Source organism: Apium graveolens, chromosome 5 (genome assembly GCF_009905375.1).
Source record: "Apium graveolens cultivar Ventura chromosome 5, ASM990537v1, whole genome shotgun sequence".
Classification (NCBI taxonomy): domain Eukaryota; kingdom Viridiplantae; phylum Streptophyta; class Magnoliopsida; order Apiales; family Apiaceae; genus Apium; species Apium graveolens.
This window is the reverse complement of record NC_133651.1, coordinates 45214761-45237652: the sequence shown is the minus strand read 5'-3', so window position 1 is coordinate 45237652 and position 22892 is coordinate 45214761. Positions and strand designations below refer to the sequence as shown.

General features: G+C 33.4%; 1 protein-coding gene across 2 annotated transcripts; it reads left to right on the top strand.

Annotated features, from left to right (window-relative positions):
• The first annotated feature begins 17346 nt into the window (after window positions 1-17346).
• LOC141723941 (nucleosome assembly protein 1;2-like) lies at window positions 17347-20750 on the top strand. 2 transcript variants are annotated; one of them, XM_074525910.1, is made up of 12 exons: window positions 17349-17506; window positions 17653-17696; window positions 17782-17877; window positions 18664-18756; window positions 18844-18925; window positions 19035-19096; window positions 19217-19401; window positions 19483-19660; window positions 19767-19810; window positions 20014-20206; window positions 20313-20327; window positions 20409-20750. In XM_074525910.1, the coding sequence occupies exons 1-12, from the start codon at window positions 17437-17439 to the stop codon at window positions 20475-20477; spliced, it is 1131 nt and encodes a 376-aa protein (XP_074382011.1). In that variant the 5' UTR covers window positions 17349-17436; the 3' UTR covers window positions 20478-20750. The 2 variants fall into 2 exon arrangements, with proteins under 2 accessions (XP_074382012.1, XP_074382011.1); XM_074525911.1 differs by lacking the exon at window positions 20313-20327 and having other exon boundaries at window positions 17347-17506.
• Window positions 20751-22892: the final 2142 nt, after the last annotated feature.

Sequence of the window (22892 nt, the reverse complement as noted above, 5' to 3'; positions counted from 1 at the left end):
AAGTAGCCCAAGTCTCAGGACTTAAACATAATCTGCTGAGTATGAGTCAAATCCGTGACAGAGGTTATCATGTGGATTTCTTTGAAGAACGCTATGAAGTTTTAAGCAAATCTACAGGCAGAGTTGTTCTGAAAGGATACAGGCATGGTAACATTTATGAAGCCAAGCTTTCAACAAGTTCTGATGGTTCTGCAATCTGTCTGTTAAGTAGAGCATCAATTGAAGAAAGCTGGGATTGGCACAAGAAACTCTCTCATTTAAATTTCAACAATATAAATGAACTAGTCAAGAAAGATCTTGTGAGAGAACTGCCAAAATCAGTATTTGCTCCTGATGGCCTTTGTGATTCATGTCAAAAGGCAAAACAAAGAAAATCCTCATTCAAGAGCAAGACTGAATCTTCAATTCTTGAGCCTTATCACCTACTACATGTTGATCTATTTGGTCCAGTGAATGTCATGTCAATTGCAAAGAAGAAATATGCTATGGTCATAGTAGATGAGTTTATCAGATACACATGGGTGTATTTCTTGCACACAAAAAGTGAAACTTCATTTATTTTGACTAATCATGTCAAACAACTGGATAAATTGGTTAAAGACTCTGTGAAAATCATAAGAAGTGATAATGGCACTGAGTTCAAGAATTTGATTATGGAAGAGTTCTGCAAAGACCATGGAATCAAGCAGGAATTTTCTGCTCCTGGAACTCCACAGTAAAATGGAGTTGTTGAAAGTAAGAATAGAACTCTTATTGAAGCTGCACGAACTATGCTTGATGAAGCAAAGTTACCAACCTACTTTTGGGCTGAAGCTGTGCAGACTGCTTGTTTTACTCAGAATGCAACACTTATCAACAAGCATGGAAAGACACCATATGAGATGGTGAAGAAAAAGAAGCCAAATCTGAAGTACTTTCATGTATTTGGATGCAAGTGTTTTGTTCTTAAGACTCATCCTGAACAGCTATCCAAATTTGATCTAAAAGATGATGAAGGAATTTTTGTTGGATATCCACTTTCCACAAAAGCCTTTAGAGTCTATAATTTAAGAACAAGGGTTGTCATGGAATCTATCAATGTCTCTTTTGATGATAAGAAAATTACTAGACTTGAAGATTTCAATGATCATGATCAGCTGAGATTTGAGAATGAAGTTTTAAATTCTGATTCTGTAAATCCTGATAGTCTAAATCCTGACAGTCTAATTCCTGATACTGCAAACTCTGATGGGTTAAACTCTAATGTTATTGAAACTGTGGTGACTATGCCAAAGGAAAATGCACCTGTGCAGGGGGAGCATATAGAAGATCCAACCACATCTCAAGAAGCATCAAAATCTAGAACAGGCTCTTCAAGTTCTGATTCATCAAGTTCTGATGAGCCAAGTTCTGATAATTCTGGAAACTTAAATTCTGAAGGATCCAACTCAGAGAGCATAATTTTAGGGGGAGCATCAGAAAATGTTGATGGAGACAGCATGGATCATGGGGGAGCATCCAGTTCTAGAGATAACCTTCCATCTGCAAGGAAGTGGACTAAAGCACATACACCTGACTTGATTATTGGAGATCCTGAAGCAGGTATTAGAACTAATACAACAACATCAAATGAGTGTCTCTATCACTCTTTTCTTTCTCAAGCTGAACCAAAGAAAGTGGAAGAAGCTCTTCAAGATGCTGATTGGGTGCAAGCAATGCAGGAAGAGTTAAATGAATTTGAAAGAAATAAAGTCTGGACCCTAGTGCAAAGACCAAAGAACAGATCTGTCGTTGGTACAAAATGGGTGTTCAGAAACAAAACTGATAGTGATGGCATAATTACAAGGAATAAAGCAAGGCTGGTTGCAAAAGGATATTCTCAACAGGAGGGAATTGATTATGATGAAACATTTGCACCAGTTGCTAGATTGGAAGCCATAAGGATATTTTTGGCTTATGCCCTCACAAAAAGTTTACAGTCTTTCAAATGGATGTAAAAGTGCTTTTTTTAATGGAAAATTGGAAGAAGAAGTATATGTTGAACAACCTCTAGGTTTTGTAGATTTAAAATTTCCTAATCATGTCTACAGACTTGATAAAGCACTTTATGGCCTTAAGCAAGCTCCAAGAGCATGGTATGAGACATTAGCTCAGTTTCTTCTGGAAAGTTGATTTAACAGAGGGACTATTGACAAAACATTGTTTTATCTCAACCATGGAAATGACTTACTTTTGGTGCAGATATATATTGATGATATTATTTTTGGTTCTACAAATGACAGACTTTGTAAAAGGTTTGCCAAGCTAATGCAATCAAGATATCAAATGAGTATAATGGGAGAACTTGGCTATTTTCTGGGCCTTCAAGTCAAGCAGAATGAAGAAGGAACTTTTATTTGTCAATCTAAGTACACCAGAAATTTGTTGAAGAAATTTGGAATGCAAGATTGTTCAAGTGCATCCACTCCTATGGCCACTGCAACAAAATTGGATAAAGATACAGGTACATCAATGGATATTACTGATTATAGAGGTATCATTGGCTAACTACTCTATCTAACTACAAGTAGACCTGATATCATGTATGCTACCTGTCTTTATGCAAGATTTTAAGCAGATCCAAGAGAACCTCACTTAACAGTTGTGAAAAGAATTTTCAAGTACCTTAAGGGTACAACTGATCTGGGATTGTGATATCCTAGAGAATCAGACTTTAAGCTAATAGGTTACTCAAATACAGATTTTGCAGGATGCAAAATTGATAGGAAAAGCACAAGTGGAAGCTGCCAATTTCTTAGAGGCAAATTGGTTTCTTAATTTAGCAAGAAACAAAAGTCAATTTCCATATCAACTGCAGAAGCAGAGTACATTGCTACAGGAAGCTGTTGTGCACAGATTCTTTGGATGAAGAATCAGTTACTGGATTATGGGTTAACATATTCTAAAATCCCTATTTACTGTGATAATCAAAGTGCTATTGCTATGACAGGTAATCCAGTTCAACACTCAATGACAAAGCACATCAGCATTAGGTACCACTTCATAAGGGAACATGTGGATGAAGGTACAGTGGAATTGCATTTTGTTCCAACAGATCAACAACTAGCAGATATCTTCACAAAACCACTATGTGAAGCTACTTTTATAAGATTGGTAAATGAACTTGGAATGGTTTCAGGTTTTTTCTCTAAATCTGCTTAGTTTATGTTCTGATACATCAGACTTTATGATCAGTATTTATAGATATTACTATCTTTGTGTATTCTGTGCTTAAATTGAAATTTTCTAAGTGCTGATTGTTGTCTGATGTGAACTTCTAAACTTTGATAGTGATATGAATGTTTTTGTGATTATTCAATCCAATGAGGATAACTGTGCTAGATGCTGACCTAGTAGTCTTTAATATACTAATAATCCCATGTTTGAAGTAATTGTTTATGTGGAAATCTTTTAACACAAGCAAATTCTGATATTGAGCTTGGTTAAAGTTTACTTTGTGTATCTTATTACTAAGTCAAAAACTAGAATAGTGCTTCTTATCTGTTAAGTTCTGATGTTAGTAAATCTGATGGATGTACTAAGTGCTGATAAGCCTCACTTATCAAAAGAAAAAGAAAAGAAAAGAAATATCAGGTACTCCTTTGAGATCTGGAGAAAAGTATATGTGGAAGGGAAGACCCAAGTGCATTGTTAGTATTAAGTAATATGCATTAGAAAAGCAAAATAAATTTTTCTTGGTGACTTTTCATATTCTCTGATTACTAGAGAAATACTCTGATAATAGCATAAATTCTGATAAGCAGTTGTGACTCACTTATACTGAGAAGCCATTGTAACAAGGAATTTTAAAAGATGCATAAAATGAGCATAAAACAGTTGAGGTGGACTCATGCATGAACTCATTCTATAGTAGACTTCACAATAATGACAGATTTTAAGCAAATTTCTTAGTTATGCCTTATTTTTAAGATGTATTGAAGTGAATCAGACTTTACTCTTTGTCTGATATTTAGCTTAATGCACACAAATACACTCCATATGAATGATGAAAATTACTGTGGTGATATATGTTATTTTGGATGAACAGTTTAAGTGTCAGTTGCATAAATTCTGAAGACAAGTTCTGATGGAAGTTCTGATGATTAAGTTCCGATGTACTCATATCAGTACTTGTGTGAAGAATTATAAAAATAAACATTCACTTTTCGAGTTAAGGAGCCATATTCTGATGACTTTTAAATCCTGATAATAATCAAGTTCTGATGCTGACGTGGCAGTATTTATTTACTTGGTTTATTTTTGGTCATTACTTGAATAGTCATATTTTCTCAAAATATTGGTTTTATGTGAGATAAAGCAGTAATAATCATTTGTTTAGTGGGAACAGTTTTTTTAAAACTGAACGTGCAATGCAATTATTACTTATTTACCATGCCCATTAACTTTGCCTTAACTGTTGCATGCCTGATAGGTGTAAAGATCTATTCCACTTCTTATTAACTGCTGTCACATGGGGTGTCTAAGTAAAAGAGATAAAAGATTTGTAAATCTTTTATTTTCATTTTTATTCTACTCTCTCTCTTTTCTTATTCTCTCTCACATTTTCTGACGGTTTTCTTTACAGACATTTTCTCAAACACCTTACAGGCACTCTAACTTCTCACTTATTTCTCATGGCGCCCAAGGATTTAATTGTTGATGGAGCCAAGTTTGTCCCAAATAATTATGCTGCAATCCTGACCAAGGCTAAAGCTCCATCAGATTTGCACTTTGTGCAAGATTTATTAGCTAATAGTGAGATTGGGTGTGCTTTGACCCAACCTCAAACTATTTCAAGCCAACAAGTGCTGACATTTTGGAGAACTGGTCTTTTTGATGATGGTGGTGCTACTGGTACTCCAAGCATCGTTTTCACATCAGGAGATGTCGAGCATGTGGTTACTCCTGGAGCAGTTCGTAAAGCTCTCCACTTACCTGAAGGTTGCACATTCTCAACAGTGGAGGATCCTGTCTTACAGCAGCTCATGGCCAGTTTGGGCTATGAGAAAAGTTTGGGAAAGCTGGGTCTACTGAAAAGAGCAAATATCAGACAGGAATGGAGCTTTTTCTTTGATTGTATCACTAAGGCATTCGCCAATAAATGCTCCAACTTTGATGTTATTCCCATCATGAGTCAGCAAATCGGGTATGCCCTTATTCATCAAACTCATTTTGATTTTGCAAGTGTTGTACTAGGTTTCATAGGGGATAGGATGACGGAGGATAGGAATGTAGTATACTTTGCTAGATTCTTTCAGCTTATATATACTTTCTGTTGTGCTGATGAACCCCAATTAGCCAGTACTTTAATTTCACCCTTTAAGCTTGTAAAAAGGGATTTTAATGATTTGTTAAATGCTGACATTAAGAAACAAGTACAGAGACCCTTATAGATTCCTCAGTTAGTAAAATAGATTCTGGTAAATACTGATCCACAAACATCAGAACCTACCATCTCTCACCAACCTCAAACTTCTCAACCTCAACCTACTCAACCCTCCATCAGGACATATTTTGAACCATCACAGTCATCTCAAGCTCAACCTTCAGCACATCCAGTGAAGCCTTCATTTTCAAAACCCAAGAGGACTAAGATAGTACCTCAATCTCAACAGAAGAGAAGGAGAATTATTCTGAGAAATGAGTCAAACATTGAGGAACAGGTTCCAATATCAGAACCTGTTGTTGTAGAAGCTGAGAAGATCTCTTCTCAGAAAGATACTGAAACTGGGAGTTCTAGGCCCCTCAAAAGGCTTAGAAAGCCAAATTTTGATGATGAAGCTCCCAAAGTCTCTAATTCTGCAAAGAGACTTAAAAAGCAAAGAGCCAGGAGGGCTGTAAGTGTATCATCACACTCTAAAGAAACTCTGGAAGCAGCAGCTAAGGAAGGGGGTCAAGAATCTCTGATCCCAACAGAACCTATAGTAATTGAATTACTTCTTACTGCTGAATCAACTCACAAGTCTCCTATTCAAGAACAAGAGGATATTCCAGAGAAAGTGTCTACACCTCCTGTGTCTCCTATAATTGATCCTGTACATACTGAAGACCCAGGTACAAGTGCTGAAATTGATATTCATAACTTGATTGTGCCTGAGGTTCTGTACTTGGAAGCTCCACCAACTCAACTCACTCCACCAACAACACCAATTCTAGATGCTGATTTCAATGAAGATACTCCAACTACACCAATTCTGAATCTGGATGATGAAAATCAGATTTTAGGTGGGCATCCAGATTTGGCTGTTGACCAGAACTTAGTTGCAGACCAGCACTTAGAGGATGATGTTGAAGCCTCTATAGGCTCCCATACTGTTCTTTTATCAGAGGATGCTGATGCTGCAGGCTCTGTAAGTTCTGATGCTGATAATACTGAACTTACTGGTGAAGCTGCTATAAATATAGATGCTGATGCAGCTGGTCCATCATGACACGCACCTCAACAAGCTCCAAACAAAGCTGATTTAATCAAGAAGTTTGTTAGAGAGGATGCACCAGTACCTTGGAGTGAAACTCCTAGAGGAAATGAGTGGACTAAGGAATGAAACTCAGTTAGTTTTGTTACTACTGAAAATATCTTGCTGAGCACCTTGCCAAAGCTGATGAAATGCTGATAAATGATGATTTCAAGGCCCATCTGAGAGTTACTGCAATGAGTACTAGGCACCTTCAAGGTCAACACTCAATAACTCATGACAAGGTGAATAAAATTCAAGAATCTTTGATCCAGCAAGATATGAATATAAAATTGGAAAAGAACAGATTTTTCAAGCCAGCCTTTGACAGAATGGGTATATTGAAAAAACTCAGGAGAAGCAACAAGCTCAGATTGATGAAATTCTAAAGAATCAAGCTTCTCATCAAAATCAACTCAATGAGATCCAATCCTCAGTGGAATTGTTTGTCTCTCTTATTTTACCTGCTGATGCTAAAAAGGGGGAGAAAGTAATTAATTCTAAATGCAAATCTACTCAATCACTGAAGGGTAAGGATAATGGAAATGATGACCAGGGAAACTCTGGAATGGGTAGAGGTCATGGTCAAGGCAAAGGTGGCAAAGGTTCTTCATCAAAGACAATTGAAATTTCTACACAAAGAACAAGTTCTGATACTAGGAGAAGAATAAGTTCTGATACTGGGAGAAGAATAAGTTCTGATACCGGTAAAAGGATGAGTTCTATTGGACATCTGGAGCTTGATGAAGAAATTTCAAAGAGATTATTTCTTAAAGAAAATCCTGAAATGGACTTTGAAAGTCTAAAGGAAGAAGAAGCTAGACTTAAAGCAGAAAAGTCAACTCCAAATCTAAAGCTTCTGTTGTTGAAAAGAAACTTCCAAAACCTAAGGGTATTGTGATTAAGGAAAGGACAAATTCTGAGGCAACCATATCCAAATCACAAGTGGAGGTAGATCCAAGATCCAAGGGCAAAGAAAAAGTTGATGAACCTGTAAAGGTATATGTGCCAGTCATGGATGAAGAAATATCTGATGAAGATGCTAGTCTTACTCTGATAAAAAAGAAGATTTCTCAACCAACCTCTGATGTGGGTCAAGTTGTTCAGAGTCAAGATGTAGTAAGTTCCTGATATGACAGTGAAGCAAGCAACCTCTGACATAGCTCAAGTTGGCTTGATATTAGAAGATAAGGAAAAGGAAACCTCTGACATTGCTCATGTTAAACCTTCAAAGATGCTACTACCAGGATTCACCAAAGCTTAACAGACTCAACCTTTAAAGACTATATCAAGTGGTTTTGAAGCAAGAGTTGTTACAGGAAAGGAAGCAAGAGACAAATCTGGACTGGGTAGTTCAAAAGAGAAGAGAGTAAGCAATACTACCAATGATCCAACTTCCTTAAGTGAATCAGGTGTAGGAGCAACTCCTAAGAGATTGAATCAACTTGAATCTGTACAAATGGTTTACCACTCCATTTTAAAAGAAGACATCATGTTATACTTTATGACAGATGGGAGGGTATTCCAGATCAGGAAGAATGCAATTTTATTGAATTATTTTGAAGAACCGGAACATGCTCTATTTCTGCTTCAAGTTAAAAACAGATCAACATATGGTGCTGCAGGGTGTTTTAAATCAAATATTCAAAGATAGAAGAAGCTTTACTCTGTAAAGTCTGACAGCCCATACTATCCCAAGTACAGATCTCACAGTGGAGAAATTGTTGAAATGAAGCCTAATATTGCTAAAATCATCACTACATTTTCTGGTATTAAGGGACTTGAATTCAATCTAGAGTCTGATAAAGCCTATATCATCAGAGTAGATCATGATATAAGGAAAGCTAAAATAAATGATCTCAGGGTTGCTATCTTTCAAACTGGTGAAGATACAGTTGAATTGAAAAATGCTAAAAGGAGGATGGTCAATGAACTTGAATATGCTGAGAGATGTCTGTTGAAGAACTATCTCAGAACAACTCCTGATATCAAAGAGATCAGAAATTGAAGCCAAGTCAAAGATTTACAACTGCTTAAATTCTGAAGTGTATACAGACTGAAGCTGGAATCAAACTTTAAGGATGGTAAAGCTATAAGGACTGTAAGTTGTAGTTATCTAGTCAAATTCTTATGCATTTGTACTTAATGTTTTTGACATCATCAAATATCTGTTAAACTTGTATATTATGCTAATTTACAAGTTGGGGGAGATTGTTAGATATATTTGTGATGTCATGTCTAATTTGATTTGTGTTTAGTTTTCAGATCTTACTTAACAAGACAAATCAGTACTTAACTGGAAATCAGTACTTATACTGAAGTCAGGACTTAAGATATCAGAACTTAAGTTGTCAGAACTTAAGTTATCAGGAGATATTTATCAGGAGATAATATCAGGACTTAAGGAGATGTTCAGATAAGGAAGGTGGCTGATTGAAAGGAAAGAAGATCAAGACAAACATAAGAAGAGATATACATGGAGAAGAATTCTATGAGGAATAGAATACTTGGAAGAAAAGATAACTGATTGATATATATTAGGAAGCAAAATTATATTCGATATCAATTAGAAGATTATCTTGTAACTGTGTAGTATATAAACACAGACATAGGGTTTACACTATATGTGTTATCATAATCGAGATTATTATTCATTGTAACCCTAACAGCTCTCGTGATAATTTATTCATCACTGAGAGAGAACAGTTCTTTGTAACAGAGTTTATTGTGTTGAATAAAATCTGTGTTTTGTTACTTGAGTTCTTATATTCGATTTGATTGTAGTAAACACTATATTCAACCCCCTTCTATAGTGTGTATGACCTAACATACACCATCATCCGAATCTGATGAATCATCCCAGTTTTTCTTCTTTAAGATCAAAGCTTGTTTCTTTTCAGCTTTTGGTTTTCTGCAGTCAGCTGCAAAGTGTCCAATTCCATCATAGTTGTAGCATCTTTCCTTTGACTTGTCAGATTTTCCAAACTTTGATTCCTTCCTTTCAGTATTTATTTTGTCATTCCTCTTATTATATTTTGAGGAACTGGAACCTTTTCTGGAAATCCTTTTACCTTTCTTGAAGTTCTTGTAGGCCATCTTCTTGAAGCTTTTAATAATAGAGCAACCATTTGTTCCATGTCTTCATTATTGTCATGATCACTATCAGTATCTGATTCATTATCAGTATTTGAGTCATCATCAGAGTTTGATGATTCAATATCTGACTTTGCAATCATAGATTTTCCTTTGGAGTAACCTTTTCTCCTAGTTTTCTCCTTTGGCTTCTCTTCAACTTTAAGTGCAATTGGTCTAGACTTGAATCCTTTTCTCTTGTTTCTTTGTTCCATCTCTAGCTCATGAGTTTTCAGTATGCCATAGATCTCATCTAGAGGTGTTTCATCAAGTTCAAATTTATTCCTTATTAATGTGACCTTATAGTCCCACTTTTCAGGGAGTGCGAGTAGAAACTTCAAGTTTGAGTCCTCTAAATCATATTCCTTATCACAAGAGATAAGTCATTCAACAACTTCTGAAATCTGTCATAGATCTCAGTTAATGACTCATTATCTCTTGAGTCAAAGTGCTCATATTCTTGAGTAAGTATTGTCCTCCTATTCTTCTTGATAGCAGTAGTACTTGACACTTTACTTCTAAAGCATCCTAAATTTCCTTTGTTGTTTTACATCCAATTACCCTATTGTACATAACACTATCAAGACTGCTATGCAGGATATGTCTGACTTTTGCATGCTTCATAATAGATAATATCTTTAGGAGTATAGTCCTTCTTGTCTTTGTCAACCATCTTTTCTTCTTCTCCTGCTACAGCAACAACTACCTTCATTGGTTTATGAGGATCATCACAAATCCTGCTCAGGTATTCTGGGGGTGGTGGTGGTGGATTCCGTGGTGCTTCTTTGTCTGCCATTAAAGATTGATTTTCAGATCTTAAATTGTTTATTTTTTAACATCAAGCTTCGATACCAATTGTTTGGTTCGTAATCAATTGTAGAGAGGGGGTGAATACAGTTTATGCAAACAATTCGATAAATCTTTAATAGAATCAACAATTTATTATATTAACAGATAAAAACTGATTATAAAAGTACTCTCTCAAAGGATGAACAATTATCCTTGAGGGCTGCTAGGTTATGCGAATGATATCTCAATGTACGCAACACATAAAGTATAAACCTAATATGTGCTTATATAGTGCACAGTTACACAGTCACTAAGGAATCCTATTATATTACAATAAGGAAACCTATTACATATTCATGTATGATTGCTTCTAAGATAAAGTCCTTCACCGCCTTGAATTTATGCTTTTCTTTTCCTACTCAAATATTTACTGAAGTGCCAAATCCCGATGACATCAACTGATGATCATCAAATACTGATATAAGTACTGATGACGTCACTATTCAGTAAATACTGATATTAAGTCCTAATAAGAACTCCTGATAGTTTATGTACTGATATCATCAATTATATATAACAGTTTATATAAGTGAACAACAATTTTATTATGCAAACAACATACATAATACAAGAACATAAAACAAGTACATGAAAGCAGAATATTAAAACAAGCACATCTAAAATATAAAATTAAAGAAATATAAATGAAATCTAATTATCTAAATCATAATAAAGGTTAGCACTAGTGTCTAGTTCATCTGAGATCTTGTCGTTTGGTTCTTCACTTAGATTATGACTAGCGAAGTTCGTTTCCACCCTTTTCCGTTATTCTTTTTATTTGCCTCGTATAATTCAACTAGATGTTTCGGTACGGCAAGTACATCGCCAGTGCCCATGTGCCCCACATCTGAGACAGATATCCCCAGTATCTTCTTTTTGTGGTTCCTTCCTTTTATTTGGCACTCCATGTTGCCATTTCTAGTGATCAGAGTTGTTGTAACCATCACGCTGCCACTTCAGGTGGCTAGAGTCATAATAATTTCAAAACCGGCCTCGAAAGTTTTCATGCCCACGGTTTCGTCCGTAACCTCGTCTTTCTCTATGCCCTTTCCCACGTTCATTCTTCTATAATGACGTGTTATGTACTTCAGGTAACTGGGCAGAGCCCGTGGGACGTATCTGATTATTTTTCAGTAACAACTCATTATTCTTTTTAGCGACAAGAAAAAGAGATATCAGCTCACTATACTTCCGAAAATTGCGCTCCCTATATTGATGTGCCAGAATTATAGTGTTGGGGTGAAATGTTGAAAGGGTCTTTTTTATCATGTCAGCATCAGTAATATTTTCACCACAAAAAATCAGTTTTGAGCTTTTTTTGAACAATGCAGAATTATATTAAGCGATAAATTTAAAATCTTGCAACCTTATATTTATCTGGTCATAACGGGCATGTGAAAAATGGACAATGTTTTGGTGATCAAACCTATCTTTGAGATTGGTCCAAAGGGTGAGTGGATTTTTCACAGTTAGATAATCAGATTTCAAATTTTCATGGATGCGGTGTCTAAGAAAAATGATAGCTTTGGCGTTTGTTCAACAGTTAGGGTCTTTCCTGATTCCATGATGTCTTTTAGCCCGTTAACACTAAGATGTAATTCTGCACCGAGCACCCAAGACAAATAATTATCCCCAGACACATCCAACACAAAAAACTCTAATTTTGCAAGATTTGCCATTCTGAATGTAAAATAAGTATTAAAACATGATATAATGCTTCAAAAATATATTTAAATAATTATTTTCAAATAATAACATATTTGATACGATTAATACAAAAGTTATGATGACATAGCCAGCCAAAAAACTTTCGGGAAATACTTGACGGCATAGCCATCTTTATTGCATTTAAATAGTAATATAAATAAATAATGATAATAGTTAGAATCAATTGATTAAATTTAAAACGTACTTCTTTCATTAAATAAAACTTATTCGGGTAATACCTCCTTCGTGAATAGAGCTTACTTGGACAGTACCTCCTTCGTAAATAAAGCTTGCTCGGGCAGAGACTAGTACTGATAACGTGTTGTAAATCTTGAATTACTTGATTATGAGTAACTTAATAACTGCACATATAGAGAGAATAAAATTTGAAGAAAGAATTGTATTTCAATATATTTTAGTATATATGATTTCAATAACCGGAGGTCCTATTTATAGAGGTTGGTTGACTAGTCTTACTAAGACCGTCTCCATCCCAACTTCAAATTTATACTTTAACACCATTTTAGTGTAAATTTTTTCTCCAACCCAACTCTAAATCTTGCACCATTTTGATATTGCACCAAAAGTACACCAAATTTGGTGTCACACCAAATTTTTAGAGTTTTTGTTAATGCCAATATTACCCTTGTCCTCCTTACCTAAAACAAAATTATTCCTTATATATCCAACTAACTTTATTACTTTTATATTTTATTTTGTACTCTAATAATAAAATATTTATATAGTACAAGAATGGTGTAAGATTTAGTGTACGTGGATTGGAGATTAATATGAAATTAGTGTAATTTTTACACCAAAATAATGTGATACATTGGAGATGCTCTAAGGAAGCTATCTAAGTTTTCTTTAATGAGCTTTACAATTCTTCCTTACTAAGTTTCTTCTTTAAGAAGCTGCGCAAGTCTTTCTCGATAAGTTTTGAGAGATTTCCTCGATAAATTTTATGAATCTTCTTGATTAAGTTTTGATGATCATTATTATATCATATTATAACAAATATAACTTTTATTCTTCTTACTTCGCACAATTGATTGAAATTTTAGTACAAACTTCTTATTTTCACCAGGGATGGTTATCGAGGTTTGGGGATTAGGGAGTGCTATCTATTCACTGAACCTGAACCAAAATTATTATAATTCTATAACGGTGAACGAGGTTGTCACTGAGAGTTGAGAATTTTTTTTTATTTAATACTTTCTAATATAACTATTATTTTTAGTAATAACACAAACTAAAATAAGTAATAATATTTATCATTTATGTTCATTTGTTAGGAATGTAATCTAAACTCAGTTTATTAGTACCTTTTTATTACAATTAAAGGTTACCTATCAAAAAATTTAATATAAAATTTTAAAATTTACTATCAAATTTATTTTGGTCCCTCTAGATTTAAAAAAAAAAAATTTGAAATTGAGAATTGATTATACAAAATTTTTGGTCCAAATAAAAAATATTTAATTAGGAGAGCATACATTGATCTTGGCCCATATCAACCTGTGCAAGTTTATCCCTTCTCTGGTCCAGAAAATCATCCCCGTCGATTTCAAAAGAGTTGGTTTGATAAATTTCCTTGGTTAGAGTACTCCCCAGAAAAAGATGCAGCATATTGTTTTTATTGTTTTCTTTTTGCTAAAAATCCATTAGGAAAGTGTGGCTCGAATACTTTTATTGTCAAGGGGTTTAACAGTTGGAGGAAAGTAAACAATGGAAAAGATTGTGCTTTTAGATGTCATGTTGGGAAAGGAGATGGTTCTAATTCAGCTCATAATTTTGCGGCTAAATGTTATTATAATCTTAAAAATCAGCCTTGTCACTTGGAGAAGATAGTGGAGAAACAAAGTGCAGAAGAGATCAAATGAAATCGAATGCGTCTTAAAACATCGATAGATGCAATCAAATGGTTGACATTCCAAGCTTGTGCATTCAGAGGACATGATGAAAGCTGCAACTCGAAGAATCAGGGTAATTTTCTTGAGATGTTAAAACTTTTGGCTTCTTACAATCCTCAGTTAGCTGAAAAGTTTTATCCAGAAGATTTTTTGGGAGATGAAAAAATCCATCTACAGTATGAACTACAACATTATGGGTTGGATGTTCCGATTCATCCAGATTTGAAGAATTGTTTACTCTTGGTGATTTATGTCATGGATTGGTAACCACAGGGAAAGCTGACATGTATCCATTAGTTGATAGACTATTAAGGCTTGTCTTGACTCTTCCAGCATCTACTGTAACATCTGAACGAGCTTTTTTTGCTATGAAAATTGTGAAAACAAGTCTTCGCAATCGAATGGAAGATAAATTTCTTAGGGATTATTTGATAGTGTATATTGAAAAGGAGATTGCGGAGACCATTTCTGCCGAGGAGATCATTGATTCTTTTATTTGATCAAAGAAAGGCGTGCACATCTCAAATAAATCGGTATGTTTTCTACTTTTATTTATTTTGGTCCCCCCCATGTTAGATTCCTGATTCCGCCCCGTAAAGGTATACAAGTATCAACCTAAATATACAATTTTCATAATAACCTAATTTTTATATTGTTATATCTATTTAAATAAATATTATAACAATGAATTTGAAATTAAGTGGAATTAGGTATGAGTTGTAGTACGTGATAGTAGACTGTCAATCGATCGGATCGGTCTTGATCCATATCATGATTTATTTAATTTTACCGAATTTAAATTCATATTGGATTTGAGCCGAATATTTCATAGCCCAATCCATATTCGGATCCTTTATGATCCCAGATAACGAATCGGAACTCCGATATATTAACATTTTAATTAAAAAAAAACTCAAATGTCATAACATACGAGTTAGAGGACCAATTTTCTTGAGTTGTATGTGACTCGCTGCTTACTAGTAGGCAGTAGCCTGATTTGTCCACTACACTTTTAATATTGAATTTTATTCAAATAACACATAACAAATGAAGAGACTAACCCTCCAGATATGGTTTACAGAAGCGGTGCAGTGCAGAGAGACTCACCAATAAAAAATGAGCTCTTTATATCAAATTAAACATACTGGTATTATGGTACCATACTACAGTTTATATTATTTTATCTATAACTTATTATATAATTATATATATATATATTATATGTAATAAATAGTCGTATCGGATCGGATCGACCTAAATTCATATCAGTTACTTATCGGATCGAATCATTATGAGATCAGATTTTTTTAGAATCAGATTTTTTTTAAATGATCCATATTCGCTTTATAAGCTTTCGAAACATATTAAATTGAATCCGAAATGGATCGGATCGGACTAGATTTCGAATCCATTGACGGCCCTACGCGGTGGCACGTTAAACAAGTGGGCTTTGGCCACACCGTGTGGTACTATCACTGGTAGATAACTAAATTAACATTAATATTCCAGTCAAAATCTATATACTATAGACCAAACATTAAAAATTTGGTAGTCGGTCGGCCAGTACTCGCTGAAATTACTTATATACCCTTATTTAATTGATATTGTTGCTTTTACTTAATTATCCTTATTTTAATTCGAATCAAAAAAATATTATATTTGACCGAAATTTCAGCAAGTAATTACAGGAAATTTTATGCTAGCACAAGAGAGAGTGCTCTTACTCTAGGGCTTCAGAGCCTAACCTATAATTCATGTTATCCTTTCGAATTTTAGCTGAAAACATATTTGCCAATTGCCATGACAAACTAATAAAGTTTGTAATTTACTTGAAAGAAGTGTAAAATTAAATATATCTTTTTCTGTTCAATTGATATGTAATTAATTTATACTTTTTTTACAATATTATAATAATCAAAATAATTACTCTTACTTAATAAATTATCTTCTTCAACCAAAACACGTTACTTTTTTTTTCAATCTTAAAACAAACACCTCACTTTCTAAAGATATTAAGAGCAGTAAATAATAATCTAATATATCTATCAATTTATTTATTTATCTATCAATATATACTAAATTATCTATTTATATTTATACTATATTATAATAGACAAAATATTAAAAATTTGGTAATCAGTCGATCGATACTTGATGAAATTACTTAATTATTGAAATTTGATAAAATTACTTAAATATGGTTGCTTAATTATTTATGTATTTTTTACTTAATTTATATTAAAATATATTCTAATCGATGTTAAAATTTATTATGAAAAAAATCACTATTTTCTATTTTCAAACGTACATGGGCAAGGCTAAAAAATCCTATGATATATGTTAAATGGTATTCACAAGGTTCATATTAAAGAGCAAACGACTAGCAATTACGGGGACGATAAATGATGATTATTTATCTCTACTATATACTATTATATAACAGAGAAATACTTTATGTATTGATTTTTGACTTACACCGATTTTACGAAATAATCCTTCAAATTTTATAAAATTTATTCAAAAAATAATGATAAATTAAAATCAATAGTCTTATATTTTATAAGCACTGACGTGTGTTATCTGGTTCTCTATCAAATTAGACAACTCTTTCTGTTCAACAAGTTCATTAATTTAAACTTTTATGATTTTGGGACAGACTTTTATCAGTTGATAAGATTTGATAAGATTTGGTAGTCGATCGATCTATACTATATTATAATAAAAAAATATTAAAAATTTGATATTCGATCATTATTTGATAAAATTACATAATTGCCCTCATTTAATTAATTTGTTATTTTTACATAACTCTCTTATATAATATTATCGTTAAAAATTATAAAACACTAAAACAAAGTTATATATAACCTACAGTAAGTAAGTAGAAGACAATGTTTAAGGAGATATACCGTGTTCGAGCTAAAATAAAATAATAAATACTACTGACAATATCAAAATAGTTAAATTATTGAATCGGGATAAAAAAAATTACTAAAAGATAATTCGTTGGTCGATATAATAATATTGGGTTAAAAATAATTTACTTAACATTTTAACAACTATAATTAATATGATTTAAAATAAAAATAATAAATATTTAAAACAACCGTGTAACACGGGTTTTAGGCTAGTATCATTTAATACGTCGCCCGGACATTCATTGGGTACAAGGACTTTGTCGTAATTTCCTATTATTACACAATAAAAATTTACTGCATTCAGCGCTATTTTGTTTTTAATTTTTATAATATAAAAATAAAAACTGCAGCAACATTCCATAATCATCCATTTTGTCACTCAAGGGTTTTATTCCCCCTTTGTTCACAAAATCTAGGGTTTTAGTGCCCCCCTTTAATTTCCCCATGAGTAACACTAATGAAGTTCCAATCGACGTCTCAGATCTCGGTGCCTCCTTGCCCGCCGCTGCCGCCGGTAACTTTCTTCACTTACATATACTTATTTTGCTTTCTTTATTAGAAACTACATAAATTAATTATTAATCCATTATTTATTAGTATTTACTCTATTAGTTGTGTACATCTTTGTGTTTTTAACCCTAATTTTCACCTGTTATGTAGCTCTTAGTGCTGAGGATCGTGCTGGTCTTGTAAATGATCTCAAGGTAATCTCGATAATTGATGTTTTGTTTCAATAATTTCGTTTCGTTGATTTATTGAATTTATATGATTGTTTTGGGGTTTATGTAGAGTAAGCTTCAGAATTTGGCTGGGCAGCATTCTAATGTTCTCGAGAATTTGACACCTGTTGTTAGAAAGCGCATTGAGGCTTTGAAAGAAATTCAGGTTTGTCTACTGTGTTTTGTAGTTTTTTAGCTATTTCATTTTGTACTTTGTGGTGTAATTAAGCTCGTGATAATTTGATTTGGTTTACTCTTGTAAGCGTTGTGTTGCGTAATAATGACTATGATATCGTTTAGATGATTTGCATCTTTTCTTTTTAATACTTGAAAGTGATTTTATGGTATGAATTTTGGGAACCTATTAAATAAAATGTTACGAACTATGAATTTGAAGTTTACTGGTCATTGGTAGAGTACAGTGTTACTTAAATGTTCGGTAACCCGTATTTGGGTATTTTGCTTCCTTTTCAATGCATAAGATTTCTTTCCAACCTAATTGACCTTTTAATTTTGATCGTAACACACTGTTTCTTTCACACACTCATTAATTGGGGTTCAAACCAGGAGGAGATGGCCAGATGGGTATCGGCCAGGCTAAGCCTCTCAAATTGCATTAGATATTTAAGTACATGGGAGGGGAGTAAGGATTTGAGTACATGACATTTTGGCCATAAGGGGAGTGGGGAGTGGGGAGTTGGGATTTAAGAATGAAATATGACCTTTGGCTACGAGGGGAGGGTAGCCTTGCACCATTCTACACTAAGTCCTTATGGTTCATATACTTTTATTGCTGATTAATTTAAATGTGTTTGTAGTGGCGTCTTTAACTGATAAATTTTCGTTGTAGAGATCTCAAAGGTCTAAATTGAAAGATTGTTTAGAGTAGGCCCATATTTTTTTGGGTGAAATATACTGCTGTGCTGTACCATGATGTTTGCTTCAATCACAGAGCCACCATGATGAGTTAGAGTCAAAGTTCTTCGAGGAGAGGGCAACTCTTGAAGCTAAATACCAAAAGCTTTATGAACCTCTGTTCACTAAGGTACCTTAAAATGTTGTTATTCTGCAGGTGCAATAGGTTTAGATTATTTTGTGATTTCTTATCTGTCAGTTCTGTGAATAATAACAGCGATATGAAATTGTAAATGGTATCGTCGAAGCTGAAGGAGTTAAAAGTGAAATTGCATCAAAGCAGGAAGGTCTAGAAAAAGGTGTGTATCTTGCTACTGATTTCCTGATACTTTCTCTTATAGGTTCAACTCCTGTCTTTTTTGTGTGTACTGGGATTTTGAAGTCAGTAATTTGAAATATTGGATGCAGAAACAGGTGTGCCTGAATTTTGGCTCACTGCAATGAAAACCAACGAGATTTTGAATGAAGAGGTTTGTCTTTTTATTTTGTTGGATTGTTGTCCATTCTAGCTCAGGCTCTTCTATTAACAACACAACAATTATGTTTTACTTGCTAGACATCTTGTCTGAATTTGATATGTGTCTTCCTAGATATCTGAGCGTGATGAGGAGGCTCTCAAGTATCTAAAGGATATCAAGTGGTGTAAAGTTGAAAATCCCAAGGGTTTTAAGCTTGATTTCTTCTTTGATACCAATCCTTTCTTTAAGAATTCGGTTTTGACGAAAACATATCACATGATTGATGATGAAGAACCTATTTTGGAGAAGGCAATTGGGTAAATCGTTAACTACAGTATCAGTTGCGTTTTATGCTTTTGTTCTTAGTATCTAATGCTTTATTGTATATATGTATGTAGGACGGAAATTGAATGGTACCCAGGAAAATGTTTGACACACAAGCTTCTAAAGAAGAAGCCAAAGAAGGGATCAAAGAATACGAAACCTATTACGAAGACTGAACCTTGTGATAGTTTCTTTAATTTCTTCAATCCCCCAGAGGTGCCTGAGGATGATGATGATTTAGATGAAGACGCTGTAAGTTTTCAATCTTCTAGAAGGCTAAAACATTATTACCAGTAACTAATGAGTCTGAAAGATTTGTTATGCTGATTGTCCGAGGAACTTTTATATGTTCATACAGGTCGAGGAGCTCCAAAATCGGATGGAACAAGATTATGACATTGGGTAAGTTATAATTTCAGCGAGTAAATTTCCTTTAACTATGTCTTGTTACTATTTTACATGATATGTTTACAACCCACTGTTATTTTGTTCTTTAATTAAAGAATTTTGAACTGAAGTGCTTTGGAAGATCAAGAGACAGAGGACTTGGTCAAATATTTGTTCCAATATAAATTCGTTCACACAATATCTTTCCTTGCCTGCAGGTCAACGATGCGGGACAAAATTATACCTCATGCTGTGTCATGGTTTACTGGAGAAGCAGCGCAAGGTGATGAGTTTGAAGATATGGAGGATGACGATGAAGACGATGACGATGAATGTGATGAAGATGAAGAAGAGGATGAGGAGGATGAAGATGATGAGGAAGAGGAAGATGATGTTAAGAACAGGAAGAAGGTATACTCACAAGTCCTCTTGCTCTTGAATGAAAAAGTTTGATCACTGCTTAGATTTGCTAACAAATTGTCTGTTTTTGTTTTTCCTTTTTGGGATTATTTTGCAGTCATCTCGATCCAAGGTAAAAAATATTAATGTTACAGTCTATCCAATCATATGAATTATTCAACCTAATATTTCTTTCTTTTTTCCCTGACTGTAGAAAACTGGAAGTTCACAAGCTGGGGAAGGTCAGCAGGGAGAACGACCTCCAGAGTGCAAACAGCAGTAATGTTTTCAAGGGAGAACCAGCAGTAATGCAAACCATTATTGATTTCTAATTTTATTAGATATTTTTAAACAGAAGCAGATGACACCCATATATCTATCTGATTAGTCATGTGTTAAATCTATTGTAGAAATTCTTTTGTCCATCTTGAAATTGTAGTCGAGGGTTTATACCGGTGTCAGTGTAGAATTTCTTTTGGAATTGTACTCTGGCAATATTGCTGAATGTTGTGCTTGTTTTTAGACCCGTGAAATTGCAAAAAATCTATTATGTTCAGAGGTGGCATCTTTTAGATAGAGTCATGTAAATGTTATTCCTATAAAATACTGATAAAGAATGAAATCAGTCTATTTTAAAACTAGTACGAAAAACTCTATAAATATACAAAACTAAAAAGCCAGTTCATTTTTTTTATAATCAATTAATCAGTACTTGGATGAAGCCAGTAATTAACACACAAATTGGATGCGAATACAGTCAAAATATTTCATTCACAACCATACTACTCCTACCAATTTCTTAAAAAATACGTAATTAATTATATATTAAAGCTAATCCACTAATAATCTATATCTATCTATATTATCTATACTATACTATAATAATTAGAATAGAATATAATTTTTTTTGTCAAGAGAATGAAATATAATTTGGTTCAATTGTTATCCCCTAATTTTAGTTATTAAAATAAATAAATAAATAGTATTATCCATTCGCTAAACTATTAAATTGTTAAACTACTAGATATAATCTACTTATTTTACTAAAATACGACCACAAGTTATCCTATTATTTTTAATATGAATCTATATAATTATTATATATTTATATAAATAATATTTAAATTATAACATGACGGGCTAAATAATTTTTTTAAATATTAATTTATACTATACTATAATAACTGGAATGAGATATAATTTGGTTCAACGGTTATCCCCTAATTTTGGTTATTAAAAAAAATTTATAAATAGAATTATACATCCGCTAAATTATTAAATTGTGACATAATCTCTTATTTTACTAAAATACGACCACAACTTATCCAATTATTTTTATTATGAATCTATATAATTATTATTATATTTATATAAATATATTAAATTTATAATATGATGAGATAAATAAATTTTTTAAATATTAAAAGAACAGTGGATGCACGGGATTTGAGTGTTGATGATTGCAGAAAATAATAACTCTTTGAATTACTATGAAACTATTACAACCTAAAGCAACAACGCAAAAAGGAAAACACACAACGATGAGTTGAATTACTAGGATTCTCTTTCTTCTTCGATGTTGTTTCGGAAACACTCTTCTCATTATCCTTCTTCTTCTGATTACGGTGCAAGGATGTGACCACCTGATTCGAACCCGAGCTAGATGTGATCGCGGTGCTCGGAACATTACCCTTTCCATATGTGACCAATCTGATTGGTACAACCCTTACCATAACTTCTCATGATCATGGGATTACCCTTCTCATATATGACCATCTCATTAATACAACCATTACCACTTTTAATGATCGTGGTGTTTTGGACAATTACCTTGTGCCGGATAATGAAACATTTGATTTGAACTATTACCATGTGCTACTTGGATAATCATCTCGGTATTCTTTTTACAGGTTTGAGTTAAAATTACCAGGGTAATCAAAATTTCAGAAGAACAGTTTATTCTTAATTTAAGGGGGATGGAAAGTCTTTATATAGAGAAAAATTGTCCTTCAAAGATTAGAAATCTAACTTGAAGGCAAGTCGGAGTTAATTTATTTATCATGCTTTTTAGGTTATGCGAACCTAATCCGAGCAGCTCTCTACATTATTTATCTCGATGCTATAGAAAATTTATACAAAAAAATTATAAATTGTAATATACTCTTCGCTGTAATTAATTTTTCTTGTAAAAAAAATTGCCTTTAATTAATCACGTACCAAACGTACACTGCATCTGCATTAGCAAAAAGTACACTTACGCTTTGACCGGAGAGTTGTATATTATTTTTCTATTCTTTTTCTAATAAAAGGAGAGTTGTATATTATTTTTCTATTCTTTTTCTAATAAAAGTAGATGATATATATTTCTTTTCATTTTTTTACGGTTTCTTTTTTGGAATGTCTCTTTCATTTCTTTACATTTCAAAACTTACCAAAAATAGTCAATGAGTCCCCCATTTCATCACTTTTCTTTCCTTTATCGTAGATAACCCGCAGCCGCTACCCTTCAGGTGTGCACTGGGTAAACCCTACGGTTCACGCAATAGTCTGCAAATCACGTAAACCAAGATAAACCGCATTTACCATTTCACCACTTTTCCTCCCTTTTCACACTACTTTTACCCCATTATCTCCTTTTTATACATTAAAAATCAATGGGTCCCACCACTTCACCCACTTTTCTTTCTCTTTTTCACTA